Raw genomic sequence first — 21,366 nt, 5'->3', positions numbered from 1 at the left:
TAGAAAGCCATCATTCTATGGCAGGCAGGACTGGACCATTTCTGTATCTGAAAGACAGATTTGCACTGACTTGGTCCACCAGCAGGGTGGGTATTAGCACAGGTGGGGGCCTTGCATGAAGCTGACATCCTGGTCCTTCCTTTCAAGCTACAGCTCCCTGGCTAAGCAAGCCTGGCCTCACAAGTACCTCAGTTCGATCCCAGTGGGTGGGGCATCCCCACGTTCCGGCACCATTAAACCCAGGTGACAAACTACCCAAGTCACGCTCCGGGCAGATGCGAAAGCCCCGGAGGCGGAACTGAAGAACGCGCAGGCAGGCGGGAGCCACGAGGCGGGCGCGCCCCTTTCACGGCTTCCGGCGTTGGCGGGCGGTTCCGGCGCACGCCCGGGGCGGCTGCGCGCGGTAGGAGACCGTTGGGGTTTGCGTTAGCCGTAGTGGACGGGGCCGTGGACGCCATGCAGCTAACCGTGAAAGCACTCCAAGGCCGGGAGTGCAGCCTACAGGTAAGGTCACCCTGCAGGCTGCTGCACTCACCCACTCCTGCCGCTGGGGGTCGAGAACGGGTGGGGGGAGGGCGGGAGAGCTGACCTCAGGAGGGGGTACGAGGGCTTCACCGCCCAGGGAATTCGGGCTGAGCCCTTGCCTCTCCACCTCGGCCGGATCAGGTGGCGGAGGACGAGCTAGTGTCTACACTGAAGCACCTGGTCTCGGATAAGCTGAATGTCCCTGTGCGCCAGCAACGTCTGCTGTTCAAGGGCAAGGCCCTAGCAGGTAACCAGGGAAAGGAGCCATCCAGGGAGCCCCACAGGAAGCTGGGGGACGGGATGTACAGGCCAATGAAATGAATCAGGGCGCTGGCTGCCACTGGACCTCACAAAAGTAGCTGAGCCATCACCACCCTACCACCCCATGCTTCACTCTGGCTGTCTGTGGCAGGATTGCTTCCCAGCCACCATCAGTGAGGAAGGAACCACACCAATCTCTCTTTGGCAGATGAGAAACGACTGTCAGATTACAACATTGGGCCCAATTCTAAGATCAACCTAGTTATTAAGCCTTTGGAGAAAGTGCTACTGGAAGAAGGGTCTGCCCACAGACTGGTTGACTCCCCAGCCACCTCCATCTGGCAGCTGATTTCCAAAGTCCTGGCTCGTCACTTCAGTGTAGCAGATGCCAGCAGGGTCCTGGAACAACTACAGAGGGTGAGAAGAGTAATGCTGGACCTCCAATCTTAATGCTTCTACCCCAGCCCCTACCTATTGCAGCATATACCTTCCCACTGGCACCCCCTGAATCCACCTGGTCTTTTCTCCTAGGATTATGACAGGTCCTTGAGCCGTCTAACACTGGATGACATCGAACGTTTGGCCAGCCGCTTTCTACACCCTGAAGTGACTGAGGCTATGGAAAAGGGGTTCTGCAAATAGCATTCTGGGATTGTGGGGAGAAATCCCAGGTCAGGCCACAGCTGCATGTTGCATTAAATGTGTTCTCATGTCGCAGTTTGGCTCATAATGATGATAATAGCTGGTGTGTATCCAGCTCTTGCTAGGTGCTAGGTACTCAAAGTACATGACCTGAGTTCTCTTCTGCATCCCACAGCGAAGTTGAGGCTGCACTCTAGAGACACCTAGCAATGGCTTGGTCCAAGTCTAGCCATCCTATAGAAGTGCCTCTGTAGGAGAAAGAGTGTGCTATTTTGAGAGATGGGCCTCAGTATTCCCATTTAGCCCACTCAGCATACCCTCAGAAGACTCCCTCAGGAATCCACTAGTCCCTGTCACCTGCCCTCTAGTGTATCTGGCATAGCCCTTGGCAAATCTCCATAGGAAGCCAAGTGGTAACTATCCAGGGCCTCTCCACTGCTGCAGCCAGTGTGCTCTTGAATGACAAGCAGGTCAGAGGCTGGAGGATCAGAAAGATACCCCAGCTCCATTCTGTGACTTGAGTCAAGTTTCTGTGCTACTTTGGTCTCCAACCAAAGTGAGTTAGTTCCATGTTAGCCACTCCTCTAAGTTTTCTTACCCCTTTCCCAGCTCAAGGTGGGAGTCTTTGCTCTCACCACCTGCAGTTCCACCTTGTGTTCAGTAAACAAACAGAAGCCCAGAGTGAAGTGATAGCCAAGCATGGGCACCCATGGATGGAGTATCCTGGGCCTTTGTAACATAGCTCTTCTGGGGGGGGGGGTGCCCTATCTCCTCCTGGAAGTAAGTCTCACCCATGAGGGACAGGTGACTCAGCAAGGCAGTGTCACACTAACTAGCTCAGCCCTGGTCTCCTTACTCAGAGCTCACCCACAGTATGGGATAGAGGCTTCCTCTGCCACCTGCATACAGGGCTTTAACTTTGCACACCGTCGTTGTTTAGGAAGGAACACAGGGTGCTGAGAAAGAGATAGAAATGTGTGCTCTTTGTTGTACTTATGCCTGGGTGCTAAAGGTCATGTTAGTACTAGCTCTTTTGAGGAGGACCCCCTGGGAGCCGTCAGGATGGAAGATGGCCATCTGCAGGACACTACTGTTCCTCCACTTTTGCCAGGAAAGCCACTCTACTCTGAATGTTCTTGGGGCTACACTTGCCTTTCTTGCCCAAGGGCCTCATACATAGGCCTTGTGGATCAAATCTTAAGTCCTTGTACAGGAATGATAAAATAAGGCCTGAGGATGTGTACAAGTGATGATAGACCCTGGTACTCCTAAGACCTGGGCTACCACATCAGAAACCTGTTTGTGTGTGAGCTTGTGTATAAAGTGGCAGCTCAGATAATAATAAGTTTACCAATGACCTTGTTCACTTTGAGTCAGGGAACATATTTGTAAAATTAACACTATAGATGCATGTGAGACATTTCACCAAAAGGAACTTTATTAATAAGCTAGACTGCTTTTGGTTTCCAATAATTGGTTTATGGACACAGTGAACTTCCTGGCATATAAAACTGAAAAGACCTAGGCATACTGGCAGTGGATGAACAATTTCACCAACCATCCAGCTTTTTTCCTGCCCCCTCTGAATCCCAGGATCTGCTTCATCCTCACCACCACTTCTAAGGATCAAAGCTGTCCACAGCTTCATCAAAATCTTTCATTCACTGCCAGTGAGGAGCACTTTCTCTCTGTAGCATAGCTTCTGTCTCAGATGCCCCAGCAAATAAATGCTGTCTCTTATTGGTCAGATCTGAATCCTGTGTAATATTTGGGCTGGGAATATGGGGGAAAAGTTGATTATCCATTTGCACCTATTTAGACTTGGGAGTCTCTTTCCTGGACACATGAGCTGTACTAGGGAGAAAAAGTAAATGGATGTCCTGGTGATCTCTTGGTGGGTGCAGATGACAATTGTCAGCTACAGGAAACATTCCACCAGAAAGAACATGACTGACTTGGAGATAGAAGAGGAAGGGATAAGGACTCAGACAAGGAGCATTTTCTGAGACTTATTTAAAAACATTTGAAGTTTCTAAAAGTAGAAACAAGCCATGGACATGTTCATGAGTTTCTTGAGCCAATGCTTCTCAATTCAGAGTACCAGACACCTGAAAAATGCTCACCTTGCACAAAGATGAGGTGGCAGTGTTTGGATGAGTTTATACAATGGGACAATTAACAGGTTTTGCAAAGTAGCTACCTAAGAAAATATTCTTGAAAGTCCTCAAGAACCAAGCTAAGGGGTCCAGTGTTGTCTGGTTGCCTTGGGAGGCTAGGGTGGCTATGTATGTAGGAGGTCAGGAACAGAGGGGACATGAGATTGGACATGGAGATAAGTGAGGAGCCCTCAGAATATGCATTGGAAGCCCTGTAATGGAAAAGCTGGCCCAGAAAAGCAAGAAGACAATTCCTTTTGATAGTCAGCTATTGGATTCTTGTGAACCTTTTCTATGCACGGCACTGATTTCATCTTCATTTGACTGCCAAATGTGGGAAGTAGATGAGCCACAACTTGAACCCAGGCATAGCTTTATCCCGGAGCTCATGTAGCCATACTGCTATGTCCAGGAATTATCTATAAACAGGGAGCCCTAGATACCTGAAGGATGATTGAAGTGGCTGCCCAGAGAAAGGGACTTAAAAAGAAGGGTGAAGTCTCAACCTTAAGGAGTCAGATTTACCAACCACAGAGGAATTTAAAAGAGAATCCAGAGACAAAATCATAGGCAGGAGATGACACCAGTGTAACTCAAAGACAGGCATCTAAAAGGGAGAGCCCATCAGTGCTGCCACTACAGGGACAAAGTGGAGGTTCCCACTGTATGGTGGGCCAAGGAGTCCTCAGAAACCTTATTCCACAAGATATATGTACAATAGAATGGTGACAAGTAAGTGGTGTTAAGCCTTAGGAAGTTCTTTCAGAGCAAGGTGGTACATAAGAGGAAGGAAGGCAAGAGGCAACAAATACTACTGGGATGAGAAATAGGAAGGGGGCCATAAGAGGAGGCTAGTGAAAATAGAGTGACTACAGAATGCAAATGCTGCATTTGCCTTGAATTTAGTATGGCTCCATATACACCAGCAGGCTCTAAACTCTTAAGAGCCCACATCAGGGATAGGAATATTTGCCATAGACACTGTTCTATACAACCCAAGAAGTGGCATTAATCCACTTACTGCCCCCTGCCAAATACAAGTTCCCTGGAGCCACTGCCTGAGTCTCAGATTGGGACCTTGGTCCCAGGAATGTGATGTAAACAATCACAGTAGGAGATAGCATGAATGAAAGTCCCAGCTCAAGTGACCTCCTAAAGACAGAAGTATTCTGGAAGCTGGAACAGACTCATGAGCTTAGCATTTCTAGTAAAGCTCATTGAATTGGATGTTCATAGGGGACAAATTAATGAGATAAGTTTCGGTATTCTGGGTTTTTTTTTTAACTTAAAAAAAATTTTTTTGTTTTGACACAGGGTTTCTCTGTATAGCCTTGGATGTCCTGAAACTCACTCTAGACCAGGCTGGCTTTGAACTCACCTCTGCCTCCCAAGTGTTGAGATTAAAGGCATATGCCACCACCACTGGGTGAACTTGTGAATTCCTTCACGTCTAATGGCCTCCTCCCTATTATAACATCCTTTATTCTAGCACCATAATATACTCTAGGCCCACCTTGTATATTTTCTTGCCCATGACTAAGGACCAGCCTTTTACTGGAGAATAGTATTTGTCAGTTTGTTGACTGGTATTTAGAAACCAAGATCTATGAATACTTCACTGTGAATGAAGTATCACTGCTTCTAGACCCCTTTAATAGATAAACCTTAGAAAAAAAAATATATATATACCCACATATTTTAAGAAATCACAAGATCATGCTGACACCTTTCCTCATACCACAGTGAGAATTCTAGTTTCTGACAACATTGATATATTTACTCATTTTCTTTACCAGATAAAGAAAATGTTATCTTAACATAGACCCAAAATAGCTTCACACTCACCTCATCTACGTTATCTTAATTAAATATGCTAAAAGAAAGCCAATTATTTTTGTCCTTAGGATATATTCCACAAGGGAGTATGGTAACAGTGTTGTACTTAAAGGGCACTGAATTGGCTTTGTGGCAGTGCATACCTGCTAGCTACTCAAGTGACTAAGGTGATAGAGGGAAGGGTCACCTCAGCTTAGGGCATAAAGACCAACTTGACCATCAGTGAGACCCTTTACAAAAATTTTAAAAAGTGGAAAAGAGACAGTGAGATGGTTCATCAGGTAAAAGCACTTGCTGCAGAAGCCTGGAGAGTAGATATCTCAATGCCCCATAGAAAAGCATCTTAAGTAGTTTCTGGTTTAGCCCTCCTGAAAATTTTACCTCAGGGTTATGTATACCAGTATATGTGTTCAGTTCCCTCTATGGTAGTTTTAGTTTGGGGGGTTTGTTTATTTTTGCTTTGTTTTTGTTTTTTTGTCTTTTACTTTCTTGTTTCATGAGACAAGAAGGCTATCAAACATTCTTTATGTAGCCCAGGCTGGCCTCAAATTTATGGCAATCCTCCTGCTTCAGCTTCTCAAGTACTTGGATTATAGGTTTACTACCATGGCCAACTGTGCTTTGGGGTTGTTTGCTTATTTGGGTACTTTTGGTGGTAATGGGGATTGACCCCAGGACTTTACACCTTATAGGAAACAATCCAAACAATGAATACTTCCTCAGCTTTTATCCTGATTTAAATGTAATCTTAAAATTCAGGTGCGGTGGTGGACACCTTTGATCCCACCACTTGGGAGACAGAGGCCAAAGGATCTCTATGAGTTTGAGGCTAACTTTTCTACATAGTGAGTTCTAGGACAGCTAAGGCTATGTAGAGATACTCTGTCTCAAAAACAAATAAAAATAAATAAAAAATAATATTTTTAGATTACCTTATAAAGTAATTGGTTTTATCATAACATTTAAATTTTTAACTTCTTTTTAATTTTTTCCCTTTTATTGAAAATATATTCTTCCCTAGTGGTGGTGGTGGTGGTGGTGGTGGTGGTGGTGGTACATGTTAGCATTCTGTCAAAGCTCCACCCCACAGTTCCCTGGCAACATCCAGGTATTCCTGGCACTATAAAAGGGGCTGCTTGCCCTGTCCTTACTCTCTTCTCTTGCTTCTCTTTCTTTTGTCTTCCTCCCCCTGGTCTCTCACTTCCCTTCCCCCAACCCCTCTCTCCGTGTGTTCATGGCCAGCCTCCTCTTCTACTCTTCTCCTCTACTCTCCCTCTCCCTTTTTCTCTGCCTCTACTACCCTCTTAACTCCTGTCTCCGTGTCCTATTCTATACTATACCATCATATGGCTGGTCCATCAGGTGTAAGGGATGCCTCAACATGGGCCCACCAGAGATACCCCCTTCCCCATACACCTCACCACACCTCCATAGAACATATCCCTACTCTCCACTTTATCTTTTATAAACACATCAGTGCATGCCTAGCACTTGGGAGACAGAAACAGGCTAATCTTTGGAGTTTGAGGCCAGCCTGATCTATAGAGTGAATTCCAGGACAGCCAGGGCCAGGGCTACATAGAGAAACCCTGTCTCAAAACAAACAAAATGAAAGTAAGGGAGGGAGGGAGGGAGGAAGATTCTTTTCTCATGTAGTATATCCTGATTACAGTTTTTCCTTGCTTTACCCCTCCTAGTTTCTCCCCCTGCCCTCTTCCATCCACATCCACTCACTTTCTGAATGTCTCTCATTGGAAAAGAACAGGCTTCTAAGACATAAGAATGTAACATAATAAAATATAGTAAGATAAAACAAAAGTCAATAAATCAAAGTTGGACAGGGTAAACTAACAGAAGAAAAAGATCTCCAAGAGAAGGCACAAGAATCAGAGACCCACATGTTCACACACCCAAGAGTCCCATAAAAACACTAAACTGAAAGGTATAATATATATTATAATATTGTGTTGTTATATTTGATTATATATTATACATATAAACAGAGGACCTGGTACAGACCCATGTAAGCCCTGTGATTGCTGGTTCAGTCTCTGAGTTCATTTGAACTTTGATCAGTTGATTTAGAAGACTTTCTGTTCCTGGTGTCCTCCATCCCCCCTGGTTCTTACCTTTTCCCACCTCTTCTATAGGGTACCCTGAGCCCTGAGGGGAGGAATTTGATAGAGATATTCCATTTGAGGATGAGTGTTCCAAGATCTCTCTCTCTCTCTCTCTCTCTCTCTCTCTAACACACACACATTCTGCAGTCAGTATGCTTTTTTAAAAACGAATTTTATTCATCAACAATTTCATTTTATCAGGCTGGAGAGATGAGTCAGTGGTTAAGAGCACTGACTGCTCTTCCAGAGGTCCTGAGTTCAATTCCCAGCAACCACATGGTGGCTCACAACCATCTGTGATGGGATCTGATGCCCTCTTCTGGTGTGTCTGAAGAGAGTGACAGTGTACTCACATTTATAAAATAAATAAATATATCTTAAAAATAAAACAATTTCATTTTATCAATGAGCCACTCCCACCCAGATCTAAATCCCCAAGCAGGTGGCTCAGAAGCCCTAATAGACCAAAAATAAACAAACAAACAATAAAATACTCATAATCAAGTCAAATACAATGATCAAGGTCACAGAGGAAAAAAGCTAGCAAAGTTAAAATGTTAATCTCATGGAAAATGGTTGTTCTGTCAGTATATATAAGTCTGTAGTCATGCCTTGGGAAAAGGAGGCAAGAAGTCAGTGTCATACTGTGTTGATAGATAGATAGCCTGAAGTATACCATCTTTGAGGGGAGAATTGGAACCACAGGCTTCAGCCAGAGGTGGACCTCTGTGGGGTGTGGCCCTGCAGATTCTAGTGGAGACCCAGTTGGAGACTCAGCATCTGGCATACCATTTCTGTCCAATGCCATTATTCCTGGCACCCAGGTATTCAGATATGGACCCTGAGGTTTCTGGAATACATCCATCAATTTGGTGAGTTTGGTACTGTCAGGAGTCTGAAAGGGAGGGGGAATTGGGGGAAGAAGTTTGTGTGCTACATGTTGGAGTGGCCCCATGGGGAAGGAGGATCAGCAACTGAGCTTACAGTCGGTTAAGGACTCAGGGGGCTTGATGGAAATGAGCCTGTACTTCTAGCTTGATGGCTGGCAGCAGAGAGCCTTGTGGGAAGGACAAGAGGTATCATCCTGGGCAGTCTGCTGCAGCCTAGCCAAGGGAGGGTGCATCTCCTGCTCCCAGGATCGCTGGATAAACCAAGCCTCAACTTGCTTCTCCTTTAGTTTGAGTCCGGTGGCTATGATCTTTCAAGCCTCACGGTCTGGGTATGGTTCCATCTTGAAGTGTTGTTCCAGCTCCCAAAGCTGCTCTCAGCTGTACTTCTGGTCAAGGGGACCCAGGGTATAGGAGGTCAGAGAACGTGGAAATGTTTCCATCTTATCAGTAGCTCACTTCAGGTGTGATTAAAGGTATGTTCTATAAATCACAGTCAGTGCTCTTAACTGCTGAGCCATCTCTCTAGCCCCAGGGTGATCTTTTCTAGTTCCACCTGTTAATTAGATTTCTTGGCTCATTCGAGGACAAACCACACCAAACCAACACGGTTCCACGTGGAGAGGTTTAATAGAACAGGGACAGGACAGGGGTCAGGGCCAAAGGAAGAGAAGAGGGAAAAAAAGGAAGAGGAGGAGGGGTTTTGGTCTTTTGTAGGGGTAGTGACATCACTTTCTCCCAGGTGAAGGTGAGATTTTGAACGATGTCTTCTGGGAATGCTTTGGCCATGGCAATGGATGTGTCAGGTTCCTGTCACCTGTGGGTGGAGCCATCGCTGGGGGAAGGGACTATCCTAATGTCAACACCATCTGTTCGCCTGCAAAATTTATGATGTCACTGTTTTTAGCAGCTGAATAATACTCCATAAATGTACTGCCTTTTCTTTATCTACTTTTCTGTTGAGGGACATCTGGGTTGTTTCCAGTTTCTGGTCCAGTAGTATTGTATAGCTGGGTCTTGAAGTAGACTGATTACATGTTTTCTGAGAAACCACCATATTGATTTTCAGAGTGGTTGTACCAGCTTGCAATTCCACCAACAATGGAGGAATGTTCCTCTTTCTCTACATCCTCACCAGCATCTGCTGTCACCTGAGTTTTTTATCTTAGCCATTCTGACTGGTGTGAGGTGGAATCTCAGGGTTGTTTTGATTTGCACTTTTCCTGATGGCTAAGGATGCTGAACATTTAAGTGCTTCTAGGGCATTTGAGATTTCTCTGTTGAGAATTCTCTGTTTAGATCTGTACCCCATTTTTAAATTGGATTTCTTGGTTTTTTGATGTCCTTGATCCTTTATATATTTTAGATATCAGTCCTCTGTCAGATGTAGGGTTGGTGAAAATCTTTTTCCATTATGTTGGCTATTGTTTTGTCCTATTGATAGTGTCCTTTGCCTTACAGAAGCTTTTCAGTTTCATGACGTCCTGCTTATTAATTGTTGATCTAGTGCATGAGCTATTGGCATTCTGTTCAGGAAGCTGTCTCCTATACCAATGTATTCAAGGCTATTCCTTGTTGGGTATAATTGTTAAAAACCCACGCCTGGTCGAACTAGTCCCTAGAATCGGTAACTGCCCATTCCTCTTTGCCGTCTGAACCTGATTCCCGATGTTGGGTTGCCAATACCCAAACTTATTCTTCCAGTGACTGCCTAGACCTACCTTTTGAGTTCCACAGACTGACACCCCGTCCCCAGCAGTTGGCTATACTGACTACTAAAATCCGTTCCAATTGTATGCCCTCTCTCTCGCCCACCTGAATCGTTGCAAATGGAAAATGTTGGGGTTCTATAAACCCTACCCCACAGTTACCTGGCAATAGTCAGGTATGCTCACCCCAGTTACCTGACACTATAAAAGGGGGTACTTGCCCCCTCCTCTCTCAGGATGTCATCTTTTAACAACATTGGTGTCCCATGTGAGAAGATTAGATTTCCTCATGACTGGATTATCTCTCTTTCCTAACAGAAAACACTAGACAGTTCTAACACTTTAAAACCATCCAGATAAATATGCATCAAATATGGGGTATAATCTGGATGGGCGGCTTCTGTGCTCAATGTGAATTATTTAGATACCTTTTGAATATTTAACAGACTTTGAAACAATGACTGACTTGAGGCTTGGTCCTACCTGTCATTCGTCACGATAATGTGCACTGCCATCACTAACCCTTGGCTTTTGCTGTATTGTTACTCAAATTGGTGATAGGTACTGATGAAAATCTCTAATGGATGGATAATCATAACACTTTTGGTCACATGTTTTTCTCCTGCAGCCTGAAAGTTTTTAAAGGAAAAGGTATCAAATGCCTGCTGCTACCACCTTTTAAATTGCTATCTTTTGAAAAGCACCAGTATGTGTTTTAGATTCATGTCCCTGTTTCAGGGAAATGACAGACAGCAGTTTCAGTTCTGATGGTATAAGCAAAACAAAAAACAAATAAAACATGTTTCTAAACGTATCTTGAAACACTGGTGTTCAACAGCTAGCAGCTAAAGTGAGGTGTTACAGACTTTTATGGTTCAGTAGCTGTTTCTGAAGTATTTTCATTTATCTTTTGTCTAATTTAACTCTAATTGAATTCTCTCCTTTTCTCAAGGAGACCCTTATGTTCAAAGTGCTGATTCTTTGCCTTAGGTGCATAGAGAGAGCACAGTTTGGTGGAGACAGAAAGTCTAGCAGTGACTTTGCCATGTGTTCTGTGTTGGAATTTTTGATAGCAGTTTGAGCACTAACTCTGTGTTCCTATGAACTGAATGCTGCTTGTCCCATTCCATTTTACGTCATGGAGAGTTAATTTGACTTGTTAAAGCAAAGGCTACTTACTAAGTTAATGTTATTTTCTTTACAGAAATTAAATTTTACTTTTAGCCTTTTGCAAACTTTTTTTTTCCCAAGCCAGTAATCAGTTACTAAAAACAATTATTTTCAGATATTCATCATTAGACAACTGGAGTTTTGCCTACTAAAACTGCTTAGGCTGTTGAACATTCCACATTCAAAAGTTTTTTAGGGTGGTAGATAATGGGAAAGCTTCAAAAAAAATCCAGATAGCACAACTGTTGGGCGAAGATTATTTTGCACCATCTTCCTTGGCCTCGGCAGGCTGCTGAGGCCACAAACTATCACTGCCCTGAGAAACCTACATGTCCACAACTTGTCATCTGCCCACTGCCTGGTCTGACTCTGATCCTCTCCACTTCTTTTCTTGTTCTGCCTGGAAAATCCCACCTCTATATCTTCACCCAATGATTAGCTTCTGCCATCTTTATTAGCCAATCAACAATTAGGGAAACTCCCTCTACAATTCCCTACTTTCTTTTCTATTAGGTTCAGTGTATCAGGTTTTATGTTGAGGTTTTAATCCCCTTGGACTTGAGTTTTGTGTACAGTGATAGATATTGAATCTATTTGTATTCTACTACATGCAGACATCCAGTTTAACACTACCATATGTTAAAGATGCTGTCTTTTTGTCATTATGTATTTCTCAGTTATTTACACAAAAAAAATCAGTGGTTCAAAGGTGTGGATTTATGCCTGGTTCTTCACTTTGATTCATTTTTATCAATATGTCTGGTTTTATGTCAACAACATGCTGTATTTATTACTTTGGCTCTGTAATACAACTTGAAATCAGAAAATCTGAGAACCTCCCCCCCAGAAGTTCTTTTATTGTCCAGGATTGTTTTAGTTATTCTGGGTTTTTTGTTTGTTTTGTTTGTTTGTTTTTCCACATGAAGTTGAGAATTGCCCTCTCAAGATCCATGAAGAATTGAGTTGGAATTTTGATGGGGATTGTATTGAATCTGTAAATTGCTTTTGGTAAGATCGACGTTTTTACTGTTAACCCTGTAGATCCATGGGCATGGGAGATCTCTTCTTTCTTTTCTTGTCTTTTGTTTTGTTTTTTGTTTGTTTATTGTTGGTTGCTTTTTTTGTGACAGGTTTTCTCTGTGTAAGAGTTCTGGCTGTCTTAGATTTACTAAACAGACCAGGCTGGCCTCCAAATCAAGAGATCCATCCACATGCTTCTGACTCCCTAGTACTGTGATTAAAGCAGTGTGCTACCACTGCCTAGCAATCTTTTCATCTTTTGATATCTTCTTCAGTTTCTTTCTTCTGAGAATTAAAGTTTTTGTCATATAGGCCTTTCACTTGCTTGGTAGAGTTACCCTCAATATATTTTATATTATTTGTGGCCATTGTAAAAGGTGTTGTTTTCCTAATTTCTTTCTCAGCCTGTTTAAGTTTATATATAGGTAGGCCACTGATTTAATTTTTATAGCTAATTTTGTATCTAGCTAATTTATCAGTTATGAGAGTTCTCTGATAGAATTTTTGGGGTCACATATATACTATCATATTGTATGTAAGTCACAATACTTTGACTTCTTCCTTTCTAACCTGTATCCTCTTGATCTCTTTTTGTTGTCTTATTGTTCTAGCCAGAACTTTGAGTACTATATTGAATAGATATGGAGAGAGTGGGCAGCCTTGTCTTGTGCCTGATTTTAGTGGAACTGCTTTGAGTATCTGTCCATTTAATTTGAAGTTGGCTATTGATTTGTTGTATATCCCTGACCTCTCTAAGACTTTTAACAAGAGGTGTTGGGTTTTGTCAAAGGTTTATTCAACATCTAATGAGATGATTATATAACTTTTTTTTTCCTTCAGCTTGTTTATATGGTGAATTACACTGATAGATTTTCATATATTGAATCATGCCTTCACCTCTGGGATGAAGCCTACTTGATAATGGTGAATAATCATTTAGATGTGTTCTTCGATTTGGTTTGTATTTTATTGAGTGTTTTGGCGTTAATATTTATGAAGGAAATTGTTCTGTAATTTTCCTTTTTATGGAGTCTTTGTGGGGTTTGGGTATCAGAGTGATTATGGCCTCATAAAATAAATTTGGCATCGTTTCTCCTCTTTTTATTTTGTGTAATAGTTTAAAAATTGATGTTAGCTTGTCCTTGAAAGTCTGGTAGAATTCAGTGCTAAAACCGTCTGATCCCTGTTTTTGTTTTTTTATTTGATTTTTCTTTTTTGGTTGGGAGACTTGTAATGACTGCATCTATTTAACTAGGGATTATAGCTAAGTTTAAATTGCTAATCTGATCTTGATTAAACTTAGGTAAGTGGTACCTATTGAAGAAATTATCCATTGCTTTAAAATTTTTCAATTTGTTGAAGTACAAGTTTTTAAACTATGTCATCATGATTCTTTGGATTTCCTCAGTGTCTGTTTTGTTTCTATTTTTGTTAATTTGGATACTATCTCTGTGTCTTTTAGTTTGGCTAAGGGTTTTCTTTTTTAAAGATTTATTTATTTCATAAGTACACTGTAGCTCTTTTCAGACACACCAGAAGAGGGCATCAGATCCCACTATAGACGGTTGTGAGACACCATGTGGTTGCTGGGAATTGAACTCAGAACCTCTGGAAGAGCAGTCAGTGCTCTTGACCTCTGAGCCATCTCAAATGTTCCAGCTAAAGGTTTTCTATCTTATTGATTTTTCTCAAAGAACCAATTCTTTGTTTCACTGATTCTTTGTATTGTTCTCTTTGTTTCTTTTCTTCTTCACCCCTCAATTTGATTATTTCTTGGCATCTACTCCTTTGGGGTGTGCTTGCTTCTTTTTGTTCTAAAGCTTTCGGGTGTACTATTAGATTACTAGTATGAGAACTCTCTAATTTCTTTATAAAGGCATTTAGTGCTATGAAATTTCTTCTTAGCACTGCTTTCATAGTGACCAATAAGTTTGTGTATGTTGTGCCTTCATTTTTATTGAATTCTAGAAAGTCTGTCATTTCTGTCTTTATTCTTCCCTGACTCAGAAGTCATTGGGTAGAGAGTTGTTTAGTTTTCATGAGTTTATAGGCTTTTTGTTGTTTCTGTTTTTGTTGTTGAGGTACAGTTTTAAGCTATGGTGTTCTGTTAAAATTTAAAGGGTTATTTTACTTGTATCTGTTGAGGTGTGCTTTATGACCAAGAATATGGTCAATTTGGGTACAGTTCCATGAGGTGCTAAGAAGAAGGTATATTCTTTTGTGTTTGGGTGAGATTTTCTATAGATATCTCTTAGGTATATTTGCTTTGTAACAACTGTTTGTTTGTCTTTTTAAATAGTAGTATCATCCACTTTGTGTTCTTTCTCTTTATTATTTAAAGATTTATTTATTTATTTATTTATTTATTTATTTATTATATACAAGTATATTGTAGCTGTTGGGCTTCTGTAAACCTCACCCCTCAGTTACCTGGCCATAGCCAGGTATGCTCTGCCCCAGTTACCTGACACTATAAAAGGGGGTGCCTGTGCCCTCCTCTATTTCTTGCTCTCTCTTGCCCTCTTGCTATCCCCATTGCCCCTCCTCTCCCCTTTCCCTTCCCCCACTCTCTCCATGTGCTCATGGCCAGCCTCTACTCCTCTATTCCTCTCTCTGCCTCTACTACCCTCTTAACTCCCCCAATGACCTGAGTAAACTCTATTCTGTACTATACCATTGTGTGGCTGGTCCCTCAAGGGGAAGGAACTCCCAACATGGGTCCCTGAAGAGGCATCTCCCTTACCCCCAGGCCTCTCGGTACCACCATGGGTAGTATCCCCCCCACCTCCCCCCCCACACACACTATCTTCATCCTTTTCCTAACAGTAGCTGTCTTCACACACACCAGAAGAGGGCATCAGATCTCATTATAGATGGTTGTGAGCCACCATGTAGTTGCTGGGAATTGAACTCAGGACCTCTAGAAGAACAGTCAGTACTCTTAATCACTGAGCCATCTCTCCAGCCCAAAGTAAATCTTTTTAAAAAGCATGTTCAGGTACAGATTATGGATCTTGCTGGGGACTGATGTAAAGGAGACAAAAGTGAAGGTGTACAACTTATATTAAAGGGAAACCTCTTGCTTACTGATACTCAAATTCTCATTTCACTTAATTTGTTTGTTGGTGTGTGTGTGTGTGTGTGTGTGTGTGTGTGAGAGAGAGAGAGAGAGAGAGAGAGAGAGAGAGAGAGAGAGAGAGAGAGAGAGAGAGAGAGAGAGACTGTTTTTGAGATGGTATAAATATTTAAGTCTGAATGACCTGAAAGTAGTTACGTAGATCAGGCTTAAGCAAAGAACTACTCCTACCTCCTAAATCAGTGGTTCTCAACTTTCCTAAAGCTGCAACCCTTTAATGTGTCCCTCATATTGTGGTGACCCCAACCATAAAATTATTTTCATTGCTACTTCATAACTGTAATTTTGCTACTGTTATGAGTGGTAATGTAAATATCTGATATGCAGGATATCTGATTTGTGACCCACTGATTGAAAACCGTGGCTCAGTACTAAGATTTCAGGCAGGCATCACCACGCCAGGCCACTTGATCGTTTTCTTGGTTTGATGGTGTTTTGTTTTTTTTGTTGTTGTTGTTGTTTTGTTTTTTGGAAAATATGATCTTAGGTCCCTTTTAGAAACCTGAAGGGTCAGTTTGGCGTGGTGACGCACTTTAGAGCCGAAGCCAACCAGATCAGCCTATAGATTCCGGGAGAGTCCTCCTGCCCGCCTCCTTCCCGGTTCGCGCAGGCGCCTGTAGTACTGTAGCTTGAGCGAGGGGCGGAGTTTCCGGAGGATAAGGCGGGTTCTGGACCGCAGCAATGGCGGAGGGGGCGGGCTGGTGACATGAGGGTGGGTTGGAAGGAGGGTCAGCCTCAGACATGCAGACAGCACGCACAGGTTTAAGCTACACTGCAGATGGCGCCGATGGTCCGACTGGCCTCTGCTGTCCTGGTAATGCAGGCACAATGGCAGTTATTCCTAGTGGAGCTCATCCGGTTGTAAGAGCACTGGAAGCCCCCGGAAATTCCGGCAAAAGCACCGTGCCTTTAACCCAAAGGCCTGGAATCCCACATCATAGATTGTATCCTACCGGACATGGACAACTGGGCCATCTGCGGGCTGCTTGAAGCGGGGAAGCGGGTAGTCTGGAGGAGGGTTTAAAGGGAGGGGGCAGGGAGGAGGGAAGCAGAGTGATCCGCTGATTAGGGTTATGTTAACCACAGATGGTCTGAGCATGAGAACTTCCTTGAGAACAGAGGGACAGAAGGGTGGAGGGAAGTGAGCTGGAATGAATGGCCCAAGCAGTGTGGAAGATGTAGCCTGGGGAGCTTACACAAGATGGGGTGATTTTTAGAGGGCTAAGGAGGCAAAGTCGATTCAAGATGGTGCCTTTCCTGAGTCTCCACCAGCGCCCTCTTCGTGCCTTTCCCGACCTCTTTGGAGGCAGAAATCGCCTGTGGGTCCCTAGCTCCTGATGTCGAACCACACCGAGGACTGGTAGGGAAGGAGCTTAAAGTGAGCGGCAGCATGCTTGAGGTGTAAGTGTTGAAAGAGTCTAGCATGCTGGGTAGATGTCTGGGCCATTCTACACCCAAAGCTGCACTTCCTCAGAGACATCACACTAGGGTGATTTTTAAGGAGAGGCATGGTGCACTGGACCAATCTATACCTACAATGGATGCTGGAGGGGAGATAAAGAAAGGGTAGGATCCAGGAGAAAGGCAGACAGTCTGATTACTGTGAGTTTTAGGCCAACCAGGACTACATAGTGAGATTCTCAATCTCCCCCACCCCCAAAAAATGATAGGAAAGAAATAAGGGTAGAAACTATCAGTTTGAATTTAATGTTCTTTTCCTCACTCTTAGACACTGGATCGCAGAAGATTCTCGCCTCCTCCGAATTTCCATCATGAACTTTCTTGACCAGCTTTCCCTAGTGGTGAACACTATACAGCTCTTTGGGCCCCCGGTTTCCTGTTAAGCCTGGCTGGGGACCCAAGTCTGACCCTATCTCTGTCTCCTACTAGGCAGTACAGCTTTTCCTAGGGAAAAGATTCCAGAAGTAGTAGCTGTTACATAAATGTAGGGGCCTAATTTTTTTCCCACTGATTTGGTCCTCAGGCACTTAAGGGCCATTTGGTCTGGTGCTTCAATGTTTGTTGCTTAAGAGAATAAAGTTGTGCTGCTAATGTACATTTGAGTTTATTTTCAGTCTCTAAATTTTCTTTGGTTTTTGTGTTGGAAGAGGGGCTCTGGAATTCAAGTGGTTGTTAGTACAAGGTAAGAATATTCATTTAATTTGGATAAGGTCTTTGGTTCAATTCCCAGTGCTGGAAAAATATATTAGAAAAATGTGAATGAAGATAATTTTAGAAACAGAAGAAAATTAAAACTACATGTAAAGTATTCTTTCACCTAAAGTGCATTTTCCTTCTTTCTAGCCAACTTTTTATTTTTTGAGAAAGGGTCTCTTACATTTCATTAAACATGTGACTTCTATACTACAATTCTGTGTTTCTCAAGAGCCTTAACCAAAATATTGTAATGATTAGAGGTCAGGAAATTTATGCAGTAAATTAGTAGTACTTTAAAAAAAAAAGAGGGTCTCATAACTTAGGCTGGCCTCAAACACTCCAGTTTCTTATCTTCATCTCCAGAGTGCTGGGAACTCAGGCATTCACCATCAATCTAAGCTTGTTCAAAAAAAAATTTTTTTAAGCACTGTGAAATAGGCACATATGTGATGCAACTTAATATAATTGTTGAATACTTAAAAGTCATTTCATTCAGTTGGGCAGTGATTGCACACGGCTTTAATCCCAGCACTTGGGAGACAGATGCTCCAGGATCTCTGAGTTTAAGGCCAGACTGGTCTACAGAGGGCGTTCCAGGACAGCCAAAGCTACAGAGAGAAACCCTGTCTTTAAAAAAACTCATTTCATTCTTCCAATTTTTTATTTAATTTTTTCAGAGTCTCATATATCCCAGCTTGTTCTCAGACACATTAAATAGCTGGGATGACCTTGAACCACTGGTTCTTCTGCCTTGTTTCCTGAGACATAATTTGGATATGATTCTTGTATATAAGTGTTTATTCTTGATTAGTTTATGAGCTATTCGTAAGATTGCTTTGAATGTTCTTGACATACCCTAGTGATTGTATTCCTGAAAGTAAGTCTACTCACTGGTTTCTCAAATTTTAACACTGCTAATATTCCCCCTCCCAAACTAAATACCAGTACATGCCCCCATCCCAAAAAAGCTTTGTTTATTTAAGGACAAATATTAATTATTTGGAGAGGGGAAGGAACATCAATACAGGAGGAAAGAGGTGGGACAAATAACCCTAAGGATGATGGTTAAAGCCTCAAGGAATAGTGTTTGTTTGACATATTTTAATTGAAGTTGTGCCACTTAGAATAAGAATGCTCCCCACAAGAGCTATAGACTAATAAAATCCCCAATACCAGGCATGAGAACAAGATGTTAGTCAGGGGAGTTCAAGTGACTCCTGAAACAGTATAAGCTATTGTTGAAGATATCACATGCTTTAAACACAATATTTTTTGAGACAAAGTATTTCTGTGGACCTCTGGAAGAACAGTCAGTGCTCTTAACCACTGAGTGGTCTCTCCAGCCTCCCCCATTAAGTTTAGTTTTTTTTTTAATTATATGTGTGTGTCCTAAATGTGAGTTTGTGCGTATAAGTTCAAGTGGCCACAAGAGAGCATCACATCCTCTGGAGCTGAAGCTATAGGTGGGTATGTGTTCTTTTCTACAGGTGCTAGGAACTGAACTCCAGTCATTTGGAAAAACAGCTGTATATGCCCTTAATGACTGAGCCATCTCTTCAGTGCCCCCCCTCACCAAACAACGCAGTTAAAATATTTTAAATTGAAAATTTTATAGAATATACTATAACCATTCACCCCCACCCCTCCTTATCTCTTCCAAGATACACTACTGCTTCCTTGACTCCCTGACTTTGTCTTTTAAAAAATAACTCAAGACCAACTTGTGTTCCAACGTACTCCTGGTTTGTTGGGCCATCCACTGGAGCATGGTCGACCTATTTAGGGTCATGCCCTTAAAACTAATATTTTCCTCCCCCAGAAACAACCCACTCTTTTTTAAAAAAAATATTTATTTACTATATATAAGTACACTCTAGCAGTCTTCACACACACCAGAAGAGAGTATCAGGTTCCATTACAGATGGTTGTGAGCCACCATGCAGTTGCTGGGAGTTGAACTCAGGACCTCTGGAAGAGCAGTCAGTGCTCTTAACCACTGAGCCATCTCTCCAGCCCTTTTTAAAAAAGATTTATTTTATGTATGAGTACACTGTAGCTGTCTTCAGACACACCAGAAGAGGGCATCTGATCTCATTACAGATGGTTGTGAGCTACCGTGTAGTTACTGGGAATTGAACTCAGGACCTCTGGAAGAGCAGTCAGTGCGTATAAGTTTGTGAGCTATCTCTCCACTGAGCCATCTCTCCAGGCCACTACTCACTCTTAATAGCTCCCCAGTTACAGGTGGGAGCTCAAGAACCTCTCCCGCTCAACACTCTTGTTGATTGGATTGATCTTGTACAGATCTTATGACACAGCCACAGCTGCAAAATAAATTAAAAATTTAACCTCTAGGTACCTCCCCACAAAAAACAATCCCACAGGCCGTAGATTTCAACTTGTTTTTTGAGACAGAGGCTCGTGTGGCACATGCTGGTCTGAAGCTTAGCATGTATCTGAGGCTTTCCTTGAATTCCTGCTGCCACCTCCCAAGTACTAGGAACAAGCTGTCATTTTTATTTGATTTGTCTTATGTGTATGTATATGCTTGTTCCAGTGTCTATGGGTACACCTGTTTTGTGTGTGTGTGTGTGTGTGTGTGTGTGTGTCAGCCTGTGGTTCATGTTGAGAGTATTTTTTTTATCACCACTTTATCCAATAAGGTGGGGGTTTTCATTTGAACTCAAATCACGTGCATATGATTAGCATGGCTAACCAGCTTATTCAAGTATACCCTTGTCTCTGCCTTGTAAGTGCTGTAATTACAGGTGGACTGTCCAAAGTCCTCAAGTTTGTGTGTCAAAGCATTTGACTAATGAGCTCTCTCCTCAATCCCAAGCTATCCTTTTTACTACATATGCACCTTCTAACAAGTAGGTAGGTTCAGTACAATGGTAATTATAGTCTTCTGAGTTCTTCAGAACTTTGGGTACAACTGTAGCCACTGAAGAGAGTTTTTAAAATTAGTTTCATTTTATTTTATATGTATAGGTGTTTTGTCCACATATATGTCTGTGTACCATGTGCATGCCTGGTGCCTAAGAAAGCCAGAAGAGGACAACAGATTTTCTGGAACTGAAGTCACAAATGATTGTGAGCCACTATGTGGGTGCTAGAAATTGACCTGGGTCCCATGGAAAAATAATGGGTGCTCCTAAACTCTAAGCGATCTCTCCAGCCCCCACTGAAGATTTTTTTAAACACAATGGGAACATGTGCGTTATTTCTTAACAGTATATCTTTGTCTCCAACTAATAATGGACTAAAGGATCAGGGTAGATGCAGGGAGATGGGCATATCTGAGTGGAAACAGTAGAAGCAAGAAGGAAGCATATTTATTCAGTCTTGAAGCTAGAGCCACAAGGATTACCTAATGGACTGTACATGGCCATGGCCTTCCTCAAATCATTAGAAGTCCTATTGAGTTACATTTTTCCCCACAGTGGGAATCTAGTTCATCCATGGCCCAACAGGTCTACTCACTTTCTCCAAAGACAAAGACATGCACTGACCCTATTTCCCAACATTTAATTAGGAAAAATTTACAACAAGGAAGAAAAACTCATGCAACAAAAAAAGAGTGGACTTGGGGTCTGGGACCATCAGACAGGGCCAGATTCCTCAGAGGAAGCAAGAGACACAAAACAGTAAGGCACTGCCACCTTGGCCCTTACGGATGGGCATGTGATAGGGCAGCTGAGGCTGAGAGGGTTCAGGGCAAGTGCCTACAACACTGAGAAAATTTGG

The 21,366-nt window shown here is 42.6% G+C and overlaps 2 protein-coding genes and 1 pseudogene across 5 annotated transcripts; 2 read left to right on the top strand and 1 right to left on the bottom strand.

Annotated features, from left to right (window-relative positions):
• Nucleotides 1-346: 346 nt before the first annotated feature.
• UBL4A (ubiquitin like 4A) lies at nt 347-17,530 on the top strand. Of its 3 annotated transcripts, none has more exons than XM_080910632.1 (5): nt 347-504; nt 667-772; nt 995-1,203; nt 1,318-1,457; nt 17,192-17,530. In XM_080910632.1, exons 1-4 carry the CDS (start codon nt 457-459, stop codon nt 1,426-1,428), a joined length of 474 nt encoding a protein of 157 aa, XP_080766758.1. In that variant the 5' UTR covers nt 347-456; the 3' UTR covers nt 1,429-1,457; nt 17,192-17,530. The 3 variants fall into 3 exon arrangements, with proteins under 3 accessions (XP_080766758.1, XP_080766759.1, XP_080766757.1); XM_080910633.1 differs by lacking the exon at nt 17,192-17,530 and adding an exon at nt 4,899-5,004; XM_080910631.1 differs by lacking the exon at nt 17,192-17,530 and having other exon boundaries at nt 1,318-3,173.
• On the bottom strand, nt 8,508-8,870 carry LOC308415650 (homeobox protein Crxos-like; annotated as a pseudogene). Its single transcript has one exon. The product of its transcript is annotated as a homeobox protein Crxos-like (transcript).
• LAGE3 (L antigen family member 3) lies at nt 16,152-17,530 on the top strand. The gene is made up of 3 exons (XM_080910634.1): nt 16,152-16,406; nt 16,735-16,863; nt 17,192-17,530. Exons 1-3 carry the CDS (start codon nt 16,204-16,206, stop codon nt 17,304-17,306), a joined length of 447 nt encoding a protein of 148 aa, XP_080766760.1. The 5' UTR covers nt 16,152-16,203; the 3' UTR covers nt 17,307-17,530.
• Nucleotides 17,531-21,366: the final 3,836 nt, after the last annotated feature.

Source organism: Micromys minutus, assembly GCF_963924665.1.
Source record: "Micromys minutus genome assembly, chromosome: X".
NCBI classification, from domain to species: domain Eukaryota; kingdom Metazoa; phylum Chordata; class Mammalia; order Rodentia; family Muridae; genus Micromys; species Micromys minutus.
This window is presented reverse-complemented; position numbering and strand designations above follow the sequence as displayed.

Coding starts and splice junctions, on each gene's coding strand:
- UBL4A (XM_080910632.1), top strand. CDS start 457: ATGCAGCTAACCGTGAAAGCACTCCAAGGCCGGGAGTGCAGCCTACAG. Junction 505..666: donor GCCGGGAGTGCAGCCTACAG/GTAAGGTCACCC, acceptor CGGCCGGATCAG/GTGGCGGAGGACGAGCTAGT. Junction 773..994: donor CAAGGGCAAGGCCCTAGCAG/GTAACCAGGGAA, acceptor TCTCTTTGGCAG/ATGAGAAACGACTGTCAGAT.
- LAGE3 (XM_080910634.1), top strand. CDS start 16,204: ATGCAGACAGCACGCACAGGTTTAAGCTACACTGCAGATGGCGCCGAT. Junction 16,407..16,734: donor GGAATCCCACATCATAGATT/GTATCCTACCGG, acceptor AGTCTCCACCAG/CGCCCTCTTCGTGCCTTTCC. Junction 16,864..17,191: donor AGCGGCAGCATGCTTGAGGT/GTAAGTGTTGAA, acceptor CCTCACTCTTAG/ACACTGGATCGCAGAAGATT.